Source organism: Microtus ochrogaster, chromosome 7, assembly GCF_000317375.1.
Source record: "Microtus ochrogaster isolate Prairie Vole_2 chromosome 7, MicOch1.0, whole genome shotgun sequence".
Classification (NCBI taxonomy): Eukaryota; Metazoa; Chordata; class Mammalia; order Rodentia; family Cricetidae; genus Microtus; species Microtus ochrogaster.
The window spans coordinates 47,827,492-47,840,777 of record NC_022014.1 but is presented as its reverse complement, the minus strand read 5'-3'; the positions used below and the strand labels follow the sequence as shown (position 1 = coordinate 47,840,777).

At 44.4% G+C, this 13,286-nt stretch overlaps 1 protein-coding gene across 3 annotated transcripts in view; it reads right to left on the bottom strand.

Annotated features, from left to right (window-relative positions):
- LOC102001445 (zinc finger protein 354B) overlaps positions 1-10,613 on the bottom strand; it is a 31,688-nt gene extending 21,075 nt beyond the window's left edge. The window contains exons 1-5 of one of the 3 annotated variants that reach the window (XM_026780171.1): positions 10,530-10,601; positions 9,966-10,051; positions 7,643-7,769; positions 6,830-6,925; positions 2,526-4,035 (exon numbers count right to left, since the gene is read on the bottom strand). In XM_026780171.1, coding sequence (XP_026635972.1) covers positions 2,526-4,035; positions 6,830-6,925; positions 7,643-7,769; positions 9,966-9,998 — 1,766 coding nt within the window. In that variant the 5' untranslated portion in view covers positions 9,999-10,051; positions 10,530-10,601. Of the gene's footprint in view, positions 1-1,549; positions 4,036-5,061; positions 5,292-6,829; positions 6,926-7,642; positions 7,770-9,965; positions 10,052-10,529 lie in introns of those variants that run through there. The other 2 variants (XM_026780166.1, XM_026780167.1) reach the window with 2 other exon arrangements.
- Positions 10,614-13,286: the final 2,673 nt, after the last annotated feature.

The window sequence follows — 13,286 nt, the reverse complement described above, 5'->3', positions numbered from 1 at the left end:
GCGCGCGCGCGCGCGCGCGCGCGCGCGCTCTCTCTCTTTTGCTTCGGATTCCTCTTCCAGCTAAGAGACTCTTTTCCTGGTCGTGCAGAGGGCTGTTGTCTAGGACGGTGATCCGTAAGTTTTCCCCTTTAAATAAATAACCCTTTTATTAATCATAATTCCAAACTGGTGTGGGACTGTTTTGTGACTTATCCTTTACCCTGAGCCTTTTTTTTTTGGTAGTACTCTTTACTTTTATGTGTATCAATGTTTTTCCTACATGTGTGTATGTGTGCCTGATGCAGGCCTGTAGACGTTATGACAGAGTCAGATGCTCTGGAACTGGAGTTACAAAAGTTTCCCCTTCTTGTCCAGGTGTTGTTACTGTTCTATCTAGATATGGATGCTAAATTTTCTGGGGTTAGAGCACTGGCTGCTTTTGCAGAGGATCTGGATTTGGTTCCCTGTGGTTGGACATTCTTTGGATGTCCAGCACCCAAATAATGAGCCAGAGACTTAAAATCCTTAGCTTAGGCTTGTTCCTAGCTAATTCTTATAACTTAAATTAACCTGTTTATATTAATCTATGTTCTGCCACGTTGCTCATTACCTCTCCTCCACACTATATGTCTGACTCCCTGCCCCGTACCCAGAGTTTCACTGATGAATTTTCCGTACCTCAGATTCCTCCCAGAATCCTTCTCTCTCTGGAAGCCCTGTCTACCCTCGCTTGCCTAGCTATTGGCCATTCAGCTCCTTATTAAACCAATCAGGTGCCTTGGCAGAGATACATCTGTACATTGTACAATAAGACTATCCCACAACAGTTCCCAGCCCCTACATGGTAGCTTACAACTATAATTCTAGTTCTAGGTTTTCAGATGTCCTCTTATGGTCTTGGAAGCTGCACACATGGTACATTTACATACATGCAGGCAAAAATACTGATATACATAAAATAAAAATAAGTTTACTTTCTTTCTGCTCTAAGTTTATAGAAGACAATCCTGGTTACTTCAGTTGGGCTTCTCCTTACTAAGGAAGAAACCTGACTTACACACAAACACACATATTATGATACAGCATGGCCAATAAGAATTTATTTTACCCATACACCATCAAAATTAGGACAACTGCTGGGTGCAGTGGTGCATGCCTGTACTACATTTAGGAGGCTGAAACAGGAAGATAGCTGCATAGTTGGCATCTAGGCCAGCCTGGGTTGTTATAAGACCCTGGTAGTGGAGAGAATCAGAAACAGTGTATTCTTAAAACAACGAAGAGGAAAACTGTCATGTTTAGTCAATGCACAAAGTGGATGCAACTAAATGCTACTCCTTTATGAGAAAACTCAGCACAAGGGCTGTTCAGTCAGTTTCAGAACAAGCACCCACAAACAAAGCTAGTATGTTAAATGGGAAAGTATTGTTATTTTTATTGTATGGCACCATGTTGTACAGGGCCTAAATAAGGAAAATAAATAAAAGACACTGTCATCAGATAAGAAAAACTAAAATGATATATAGGTAGTGGCACATTTTAAGAAAAATAAGACACTGGTAAAAGAAAAAATGGTATTTGTAGATAGCATGATTGTGAGTGCCAAGAATCTACAAATACACTATTAGAAATTCGCATGCACACATAAACTAGGCTACTTAAATAAGGCAAATATGTAAAAATCAATTATGTCTATATATTGGCACTGGAAAACACAATTTTGTCCTTTGTGTGTCTGTGTGTGGCGGGCATGTTTGGAGGTGCAGGTGTGTGGTGTGCATGTGAGCCAGTTCTGTCAGATGTCTTTAATAGCTCCCACAGCTCATTTCGGCAGTTTAGCCTGTTTGTTCCAACGCAACTATGACAAGATTTACTGCTACCATTCAGGGCATGGCTTAATAACTAATGAGTCAAGACAATGAAGGAAAATAATTCACAGCACAAAATTAGAATATGAATATTAAGCGTGGGAGGTTTGTAGGGAAGTTAGAAAATTAGAAGCACAAAGTTTTTTCTTTCTCTTTAATGAAAATCATGCAGTTTGACAATAACATAGGAAAAGGAAAATTTCAGACATTGTGAGGTAGTTTTTTTTTTAAGTTTGGTCCCTTGCTTTAAAAATGCATGTATTTTAGTTATTCCCTATTAAAATATTAGTTGTAGTAAATATGCTCATAGCTGATACTTCTTTTGCTAATAACAACAGCACAGCACTCCTAAACTCAGATTTTTCTAGGGTTTATATATTGCACATATTATATATTATATGGACAAAATAAAAGTGTTCCTTTTACCTTACAAATGGTCAGTGCCAATGTTTGTAACTTTAAAGTATCTGTTCTTAAAAGGTGACTGGAAGGAAGGAAAACTTTCTCAATTATTATATAGCCAAGGTTTATCCTTGTAATTTTAATCTCCTAGAACTAAATTGAAAGTTTCCTCATATTCATTGTATTTATTAAGTCAATATGAAGTATATATTCTGAGGAACTTTGGTTAATTGCTTTTACTCATGCAAATCTGTGTTCAAGGAGTCCTCTTCAATATGAATTTTGTAGTGATTGGTAAGGGAGGATCTCTGGCTGAAGAGCTTCCCACATGCACTGCATTCATAGGGCTTCTCTCCAGTGTGGATTCGCTGGTGTGCAATAAGGGAGGAGCTCTGTCTAAAACTCTTCCCACATGTGTTACACTTAAAGGGTTTCTCTCCTGTGTGAATTCTCTGGTGCTGTATAAGAGCTGCACTTTGACCAAATGACATCCCACATTCCTGGCATCGGTACGGCTTCTCCCCAGTATGAATTCGCTGATGGTTACTGAGGGAAGAATTGCACCTGAATGTCTTCCCACACTCATTACATTTATAAGGTCTCTCTCCAGTGTGCATTCTCTGATGCTGGATCAGAGCTGAACTCTGTCTAAAGGCTTTCCCACAGACTTTACATTTACATGGTTTCTCTCCCGTGTGAATTCTCTCATGAATAATAAGAGTTGAATGGGAACTTAAGGCTTTGCCACATTCATTACAATTATAAAACTTCTCCCCAGTGTGAATTATTCGGTGTCTGTTGAGTCTTGAGATAGAAGTGAAGCCTTTTCCGCATTCATTACACCTGTAGGGCCTTTCTCCAGTGTGAATTCTTTCATGTTGAATAAGTGAAGCGCTCTGACTGAAGGCTCTGCCACATTCGCTACATTTGAAAGGTTTCTCTCCGGTGTGGATTCTCTGGTGATAGCGAAGGGATGAGCTAGACTTAAAGGTGTTGCCACACTCGTTACACAAGTAGGTCTTCTTTCTGGAATGGATTCTCTGATATCCTGAAAGGGAAGTGGATGCCTTCCTACCTGGGTTATATTTATGAGGATTTTCTCGGGCATGGATTTTTTGATGCAGAAAAAGGCCAGACCTCCTGCTAAAGGATTTTCCGCATTCTTTGCATGTGTAAGACTTCTCCAGAGTATGAGTTCTTAGGTGCTTACAAAGGGACGCACTATGGCTGAAGGCTTTCCCACACTCTTTACATATGTAGGGTTTCTCTCCAGTGTGAGTCCTTTGATGTTGAATAAGAGCAGAACTTTGGCTGAAAGCTTTCAAACAATCTCTACATTGAAATAATCTCTCTCCCGTATGGTTTTTCAGATGTTTTCGAAGGGATGAGTTGTGCATGAAGGCTTTTTCACAAGTACTACATTTATAGCGTTTCTCTGCAGTCTTGATTTTTGGTTGATTAAGTGAATTTGAATTTTTCTTGAGGCTATTTCTTTGTGTTTTTTCCCTAGCAATCTTTCGTTTACCAACTGACTTCAGGTCGATGTTTGGACCAAATTCAAAATTCTTATGGCTTTTATCTACAGTAAGGATTTTCGTATGGGTGACTGGAATTATTTGTAAGCTTTCATTTTTGTTCTGCTTTTTAAAACCGTTGCCAGATCTGCAGAAATTTCCTGAGGTGAAGTCCCAGGACTCGTCTCTTTTGAGTTGTCTCTTCATTAATCCCTGAAATGATGAATCTTTAGTTTGAGTTGATTTTGTGGTTTGAAGAATGCTGTTGCATCCTGAAAGAAAAAAAAATTGCTGGTGATGGGTATGATTAGCTAAGACTAAATTTATACCTAAATAAATACTATATGCCTAAAGATACTAACAAGAAGGAAAAATGGAAAATACTACTTTATAAAATAGTGTATGAGAGCTAAATAACTGGAATGAACAAAGCTCATTTAAGGGGGCTGCTCTCCGAAGGGAAATGGGGGGCTGGGCCCAGCTCCAGGCTGCTTATGACTCCTCAGTCCTGTACAAGACTCTCAAATCCTTTGATGGGCCGCAGCAGGATCTAGTCCGACTGCTGTCTCCTGGCTTCTCCTATCATCCTCCTGGGTCAACAGTGGCTCCCTCCTGATCATTACTAGACAATTCCTAGACTGGACTCCACATGATCAGGGAGCTCCTGGCCTACACTCTCACAGCGCTTTGTGTCTTTGCTCCCGAGTCCTCACTAGACTTCCCATGTCTAAAGTGACCGTCATTCTGTGTCCTGTGTGTGCTTGGCATCCTCACTCTCATTGTCCCCACTGGATTGCACAAGAGCAGGACCAGGTCCCATCCTGCCTGATGCTGCCTTGCTTCTATCCAGCTTATTTAGATAAGGGCATGGCCAGATGGTAGGGCCAAGCTGGGAGTCCCGCTCTTAAGTCAGGGAGTCCCCTTTATTCCACTCAGCTGCCAAAACATCCACCTTTTCCATTCCTTCTTCCTCAGCTCTGATTCCTTTCTCTTAAACATGGTGCAATGGCGTTCCTGGAATTCTGCCCTCTGTAGTCAACTCAAGGCTACAAATTCCACTTTCATGTGTCTAGGAGGGGTTTTAACCTCTCATGTGGATCCCAACTACATCTGTCTTACCTTAGACAACTACCTATGGGCGAACAACTATCCAAGTACTTCAACTGGAAACCACAGAAAATCCTATGCTCTCACCCAGCAGACACCGTCTCACTTCCCCACTCCTGAAGCAGCCTCTCCATCCCCTACTCATCTCCTGAAGTGGCTCCAGGAAGCTTCCACCTCTAGCTTGGCCTCACTTTGCATCTGTCCTCCTAATGCTTCCAAAATAGCCAGTCTTATGAATTCCAATCACATAAGGACTTCACGAATGTTAACAGTCTCTGTGAAAGAAACTACACATCAGAATAATGTCCCTCTTTACAGATGCATTCCAAAAGTAACTACTGCTTTCCACGGCTCCCTGCCTGTACAGGTATCACTCATGCAAACAACACGTTTTCTTGAGCGGAGATAGTGCCCCATCTTCACAGAGCTCAGCAGCCTTTTCACTCCTCAGCCTGTCTTGGAGCTCTGTCCACTTTCATCTTAAGTTCTTTCATCTTAAGCAGGGTGATACAAGCCAGAGTGGGGATACGTCAGAGCTTCTTTAGTTGTGTATTTATTTCTGCACCAGACCTGTTTTCCCCACTGTTAGGAGCCATTTTTCTCCTAAAATCATTGCAGAAACCATCATCCTAGGGGAGTCTGCAGAGAACCTCACACCCCTAATTATGTTAGGAATCGTTCTATTGACAGAGCCTACCCCACACCCAAATTTGCTGATGGAGAGCTATCTGGAGAGATATCGGTTTGCAGAACCCACCCCACATTCCAAACTACCTAGGGAACTAGGTGTGGCAACTTGTGACTTCTTGGCCTGCAGTGACCTGACCGAAGGTAACCTCCTGGCTACGTGACCAACGTGAACCACGTGGCAAGAGCTCAGACCCCTGTGCCCACCCCCCAACTCCATACCCTATATAAGTTATACCCCATCTCTAATAAACGGAGGCTCTGACAAATGTAGCATGGCCTTCTTCTTCTCTCCTAGCCCATTTATCTTACAGATAGTGCCTCTCCGGGACCCTGGAATAACTGACCTGCCAGACGGTTACCAACCCTAGACTGGTGACCCGTCGAGGCAATTACACCCCACTAAAATATCAAGGATCATAAAAATCTCCTTAAACTTCTTAGATATTCCTATTATCCAAAGGACAGTCCAAATCTTTCAAAACTATACCAAAACACCGTGAGGTCTTCCAAGTTCATTCTCTTTGTCTTTTCTTTCTATAATACTCTGTGCATAGCCAGAAAGAATTTCTTTCAATATATCCTTAAGTATGCTGAATTATTGTGCATGAAACACAGCCTCCTCAGGAAGAATAAGAGATTTTGAGATACTCATTTAAAAAGTCACCAGAGACAGGAGGGGAAGCTAGGCTCTAGGATCTTGGGATTTCCATTTCCTATCGGTCCTTGAGGATCAAGTACCTGAAGAAATCTGTTGAGAATAGGCTGATCCAAGGCTTTCTCTGAGGCCCTGGTGTATGGAGAGGGAACATGCTTGGCAGAGTTAGTAATAGCCTGCAGGCAGGGCTTTGGGGGAGCTTCAGCTTCAGATCATGAGTACACAACTCTTCTAACACCAAAGAGCTGTGGCTAGCAGTCCCAAGGCTGCCGTGGGCTCAGCCTGTGACACTCGTTTAAGGTATTCTGTGTTCCCTTTGTGCAACATTGCTTGATTAGCTTCCTGCTGGCATTGTCCCACTGTGTGAGAGCTTTCCGCTGACTCTCCCATCCCCACCACAAATAGAATATAAGATCCTGTACTTCTTAATAAACTTGCTTGTATAGACATTCCTGACCCAGTTTTCCTATCTTCTTTATCTTCTCATCCTTGGTCCTCCCCCTTAACAGCCATTACTAAAGAACCCGCTGCTCTAGGGCAGTCTCCAGTCACTGAGGTTACCTTCTGTTCTGATTTTGTAGAGATTCTGGGGTATCTCAGGCCCACCCACTCACCAAGAGAGGAGTCGCCATGACTTTCTTTCTCTACTTTCCAGGGTTCTTCTCCTTGCTGCAACACTGAGATCATTTTTGGTTTGGTAAATGGAAATCCTGATCACAAACAAAATTAACAATAAAAAGGCTTATAGTTTTGTTTTAACATGAACAAGCATTGCATATTTGTGTGGGAAGCTCAGGAGATGGCATAGAACACTTTTATAGGGTTCTTGGGCTGTTGCCTGTCATCTGATGGGATGAGTTGAGCAGAGGCCAAGTAGCTCATAGGAGGTGACTGGCAGAACTAACTGTACATTATGGAAACACAATAAGCAGGCAGTTCTAGAAAAGGAACATTGGGTATACAGGCAGAATGAAAACATCTAAGCAGGTATCTGTGAAAAAGATTAGGTGTCAAGTAGCCTGTTTCAGCAGGAAAACACAATTTTATCCCTTTTCAAAGATAGAGTATACAGCATTGACCTGACTGCAAAAGAGGAAGTGGGAGAGGTAAAAGATAGGTAGAGAAGGAGGGTTGAGGGAAGTCTGCTTACAGGCCGCACAGAATAAATATAATAAGAAAATGCAGTTTCAACCCTGAAAAGGATTTCTACTGTCAAACTACAGACAGTATCAGCCCCCTTTGTTCTCTTATTTTGGGCACTTAAACACCTGCAAGTGGCAAACAGTTCTAGTATTTATAGAGATCTGATCTGTACAGCCCTATAGCAAAACCCAGTTAGGGTGTTTTAATAACCACAGCTTTCATTCAGGGGAGGCGGTGCTAGGTCTCATTCTGAATCTACGCCCACAGGGAACGAACGCCCTTACCCAGGGAGGCCAGGTTGCTGTAGTTCTCCAGCATCACCTCCCGGTACAGGCTTCTCTGAGAGTGGTCCAGCTTCTTCCACTCATCCCGAGTAAAGAGCACGGCCACATCTTCGAACGTCACTGACACCTGTGAGGGAAAGCCATTCCAACTCTAGGACCAGAGAGTTGCTGTATGCTGTATGCTCCTCATACAGCAGGAGGGAGATGACAGGGTAGAAGGTGGACGGGCCATCGTGAAATGCTGCTGATGTCACTGAAGGTTCTAGAGGGGCTGGATCACCCATTTAATGATCAACCAGCGACTCGTACACAAAGAGAGGCAGCGGGCAGGAATCTGGCCGTGTGTGCAGGGAGTGTGGCCATTTGTGCACAACATGGCTGTGTGTGCAGGGAGTATGGCCATTTGTGCACATCATGGCTGTGTGTGCAGGGAGTATGGCCATTTGTACACATCGTGGCCGTGTGTGCAGGGAGTGTGGCCATTTGTGCACATCGTGGCTGTGTATGCAGGGAGTATGGCCATTAGTGCACAGCATGGCTGTGTGTGCAAGGAGTGTGGCCATTAGTGCGCATAGTGGTAATAAGAAGTTTTTCTGATAAAGGTTCTTTTGAGTTTTTTATTTTGTTTTTGTTTTTGAGATAGTGTCTACATAGCTCTGGATGGAACTGGAAATTGATATGGTAGATCAGGCTGGCCTCAAACTCACAGAGATCTGCTTGCCTCTGCCTCCCTAGTACTGAGATTAAAGATGTGCACCACCATGGCCAGCAAGATTCTTTACCCTTAATTTCCACATGCATGCAATGCCTACAGAGGAAAAATAATTTATTATGGAGAGAATACAAAAGATGGTTTTTGCTTTTAAAGAATTTCTGCTCTAATCAGTGAATAGGAACATGTATAAAATAATTTCAACATTGCAAAAAAGCTGTGTAGATAGACTGGTAAGCCTGTACACAATCTCCTGCTTCAAGCCCCACTTCAGAGACAAGAATGTGAGGTCAGCAGCTGCCAAAACCACTGATAGCAGCACTGCAACTGAAGATATCTCACGTGAACACAGGACCTACTCTGTTCTTTCCTTGGTCTTAAACTTGTGGATCCTGAGGATTTCTGGTTTTGTTTTTACTGTAGTATTGACATGGAGAGAAGATAAGTGAGATGTAGGACATGGTTCACATACACACACAGGGATGAAGATTCAGGACATGAACAAAACTTGACTCTCCTAGATGGAATGTGAATGAAGGCTTACGGAAACGGAGCTACCCAAATCCCAGCCCCTTATGGGTCCAAAGATAACCTGTATTGTTAATACAGTGTAGTCTGGTGCCAGGGTAACTGAAGCTGAGTCAACACTATGAGCCTGGCCTGATCTAAACACCTTTCACAAACTAACTATGCCATTCTCTGACCTATTCTAGAAGAGGACAAGGGTTGTTATTTTTATTTTCTTGGTGAGGAAACTGAGGCACAGAAAGTTAGACTTACTTTCTCAAGGCCCACAAATGGTAATAGAGGGGATGGGTTAAAATTCAGCTATCTTGAGCACCCCATTTCCTGAGCCCTGTGCTCACTGATTTTCTTCATGGCTTCTTGAGAAGTTGTCTCCCTGCTTTCAGAGTCACGCTCCTGAAACTGTGTCCCCTGCAGTATGGCTTTCCTTTGTCCACGTGGTGTCTCTTAAATTCCTGCACCTTAAAATGGCAGGTCACGATTAGTTTTCACACAAATGCTACAATCGAAACTTAGGTTCCAAAGAGTGAGGGGGGGGGATATGGCCTGGAGAAGGCTGAGAGGGCATCGTAAGTATTTTCAAGGGCAAAAAGAAATAGATGAGCACTCTTAGTGAGGGCTGAGAGAAGCATACGCGAAGGAAGGAGGCAGAAAGGACTTTCCCCAGCTGTGTCCCTAGTGATAAGAGGACACTTGCAGCTGGGCGGAGTGGCACACACCTTTAATTCCAGCATTTTTGAGGCAGAGGCAGGAAGATCTCTGTGAGTTCGAGGCCAGCCTGATCTACAAGATCTAGTTCCAGGGCAGGCTCCAAAGCTACAGAGAAACCCTGTCTTGAAAAACAAAAACAAAACAAAAGGGCACTTGTATGTCAATTTAGTAGGTACACAGCAGACTGGGGTCAGCCAACAGCGAGGCTAGACAACTGTGAGCACGGGGTGTGCTCGCTACATAAACCACCCACGAAGAAGGACCAGCTCCTCCATGGGCACCAAATCCTGGATACACTTTCAGGAAGTCAGAAAGGAAAAACAAAATCATACAAAACCAACCTTCTACTAAGAACTGAGATGGCAGCGCGCTCACCTGAGACTTCCCTTCCCTTTGCTCTGGAGCCATGATCTCTTTCTGGGCTTTTCTTAAGGATGGGTACAGTACTCCAAAAATGTGATCTGAGGGAAGAAAAAAGTCGGACTACTTTGCACCCTCAGAAGCACCATGTCAGAATATGTCCTATCAGCATCAGCTACCTGGCTCTCCTGTCTCCAGAGAGAGAAGCAGGAGCTGGGGATGGGCATCAGAGAAGATTCAGGCGACACTGGACTCCATCATAGAGGGGACTCACTGCGCCCCCACGTGACAGGCATCACTGTTCAACACAGCTCAGCTGGCACTGCCCGGCCCCTTCAGGTTAGGAAACCGAGGCCAGAGTCACAGTGAGGACGCACCCGTTTCCACGTGCTCAGATCTGACACAGGCCCAGGACAGTGTTCCTCCACTCCACGTGCTGCCCACCCAACAGCGCAGATGTCAAAGGGTCAATTTCCAGAACCCTAGAGAAAACCCCAGAAAGGGTACTAGTGGCTCAGGGCAGCCCAAGCTGGGGCAGCCATAGGCCTCCATGTCCTCCAGCCTGGCCAGGCCGCTCACCTCCCTCTGGCTCCCGCCACGCCTCATGAAGGCTCCGAGCCACGCGTGGAGACTCAGCCCCGGAGAGCTCGGCTCCGAACCTCTTAGCCAGCCTTTCAGAAGCCCAGCAGCCGGTTGAAACACACAGGGGAGGCGGGGCTGGGGAGGGGGTTCGAGGACTGAGGACGCGCAGGCCTTTGGGAAATGTAGTCCACTCCGGGACCCAGGGTTTCTGGGATTTGAAGTTGACCGGCTCTGTCGCTCTGGTGCGCAGCTGCAGTGGAGGCCCCGCAAAGGGCCCCGGGTTCAGCAGCTCTGTGGCGTCTTGCTGGTGGAAAGCATCGTAATTGCATTTGTTTGAATGGTGGTGAGGCCAGCCGACACTGTCCCGAAAAGACCCACTTCTCCCGCAGTTACTTGAAATCGTCTTGCGTTGTAAGGCTTTTGAAATAAACTAGAGAACAAAAGGGAACATCATTTGGTTTGCAGTGCTTTTTAGTGGGATAGAGAGTAGACACTGACCTGTGCAAAGAATTATATATTGCTTTAGACTCCGAGGGTATTACAAGATTAAAACAAAAAGGCAGGCTGGCTGAAACCTGGAGCTCCGAGGTTTACAATCAATCAGTCAATCAATCAATCAATAAAGCTGAGAATGATAGAGGAAGAGGCCTTTGGTCTGAATGCAATGCAGCGCGCACGCACGCACACACACACACACACACACACACACACACACACACACACACACGGGGAGAGAGACAGAGACAGAGACAGAGACAGAGAGAACTTGTGTTAGCTTCACCTGGCCATCAAGGAAACTGGGACTTCTTGGCAAATTGCTGCCAATGAAACTGCTGTATGTTGCAAGTTGATTTTTATTCAATAGATTCCGACACACACATATTTAATCTGTTTCTGATATACATACAGTGCACTCAGGACAAAGATAAAAATCGAATACAGTCATGCTTTGCTTACTGGTAGGTGTACATTTCTGAAAAACGGGTTATTTATCTAAACAGTAGACCATAAGTGCTACACTTCTGTGTGGCTGGACACACAGGCGTGCTTACCGCAAAAGTGTGAATAATGTGATAAAGTTTATAAAAGCTCCGTAGCTAGAGGGTACAAAACACTTAGTCCCAATGGAATCTCATGAAACCACTATCACATAACATCAGAAAACAGACTAATACAATACGTTTCATGTATGCATGTATAGCTTCATGTGTAACTAGACATATACACTCATACAAACATGCACACACACCAGTGTGAGTGAATATTCTTAGTCCCCACCTTGTATCCCTACTGCTAACATGCTACTGTAATATTAACTACAGAGACGGGCATTTCCTAATTCTCCTGGGTCCCCTTCCCTGCTCAGGAAATGCTAGCATTTCTCAGGACTAAATCCTAGGAGCTTTCTTCTCATTACTGACTCTTGAGTTTTCTCTACCTCATCTATTATTTTAATTGCCTTCAATTCTCTAGTATCCCCTAAATTTTCTTCTGAGTTCTGGTAATAATCTGAACTCTGCCCTCATCCAATTTTAATAAGAGTTGAGAGAGGGTCCTGTATCATCCCTCAAACTTTGCTACCCTCCTCTCTCTTGGGCTGGCCCCACTCCTTGTGTGCAGCTTTCCTTGGCATATGTCCCACGGTTCTAGCATCTTCCACAGTTGGCAATCTCTGACGGAATACAGGCTTCATTTCCACAGCTTCATGCAATGGCCTCTTAGGGAGGTCCTGCCACACACATGGTCTCAGCCGCTCTGTGAAACTACAGAATAAGATTCCGCAACCCCATCTCTCATGCCTCCTTCATGACTCTAGAGTTAATTTGAATAACACTGTCAAGTTTGGCTGCCAGCTTGGAATGAGCCCTGGACCCCTTGAATCATATTGGTGGTAGCTTTTGGTTGTTCTTCCTTTCCAGGAGCAGAAGATTCCTTAGGCCTTTTTCTTTTAGAAGGTGGAAGCTGAGCTGGATGGGGTCTTGCCCTGAGGATGCCCTTCCCTTCACTCCTCTACAGATCAGCCCTCTCCTAAGCCTTATTATCCCTCTCAGCGTGTGCTTTGGCTGCCACAGTAAGGTTCCTGGTGCTCCTTTCTTCTCCAGACTGCACACTTTGTTTCTGTCTCACTTGCTTTTCATTCTAGACCTACGTGAGACTGAGTTCCGATAGCCACAGGACGTAGTCAATGTAGGTCTCTTGAAACGCCCTCCTCCAGAAAAATGAATCTATTGTATTAAATTTAGCCTCAGGTATGTTCCTAGGACAAGGGTAGGAAGCATTCATATTCTTTGCCAAAATATCACAAGAATGGTCTCTAACCCATTTGCTAATATTGTTTCCCCTGAAACCTCCTGAGCTAGGCCTCTGCAGCCCACGTTGCTCTCAGACCTACATTCTTTCAAGATCCTACTAGGCTGGCCCATTAAACTCCATTTACAGCATTCAAGCACCTTTTGCTTCCCAAAGTCCCAAAGTCTTTTGCATTCCTTCAGAATGAAAGACCCTCAGATAGTGTCTTTCTGTCTGGGGAGACCCTTCCCAAGGAGCAGCGAGACCATTTGTGCGGATGCAAACAGCAAGAGGTTTATTCTGATACACAGGTACCTGGGGCAACAAGGTCCCTTGGAGGACTTGTGCGCCCTCAGGCTGGGGTAGCGGGTTTTTATAGGGTAAAGGGAGCAGAAGCGCGGTTACAGAAGCGAGATGCATAGTTACAGGGTATTCGTTGGTCAGTTTGAATATGGCTGAGTTCAA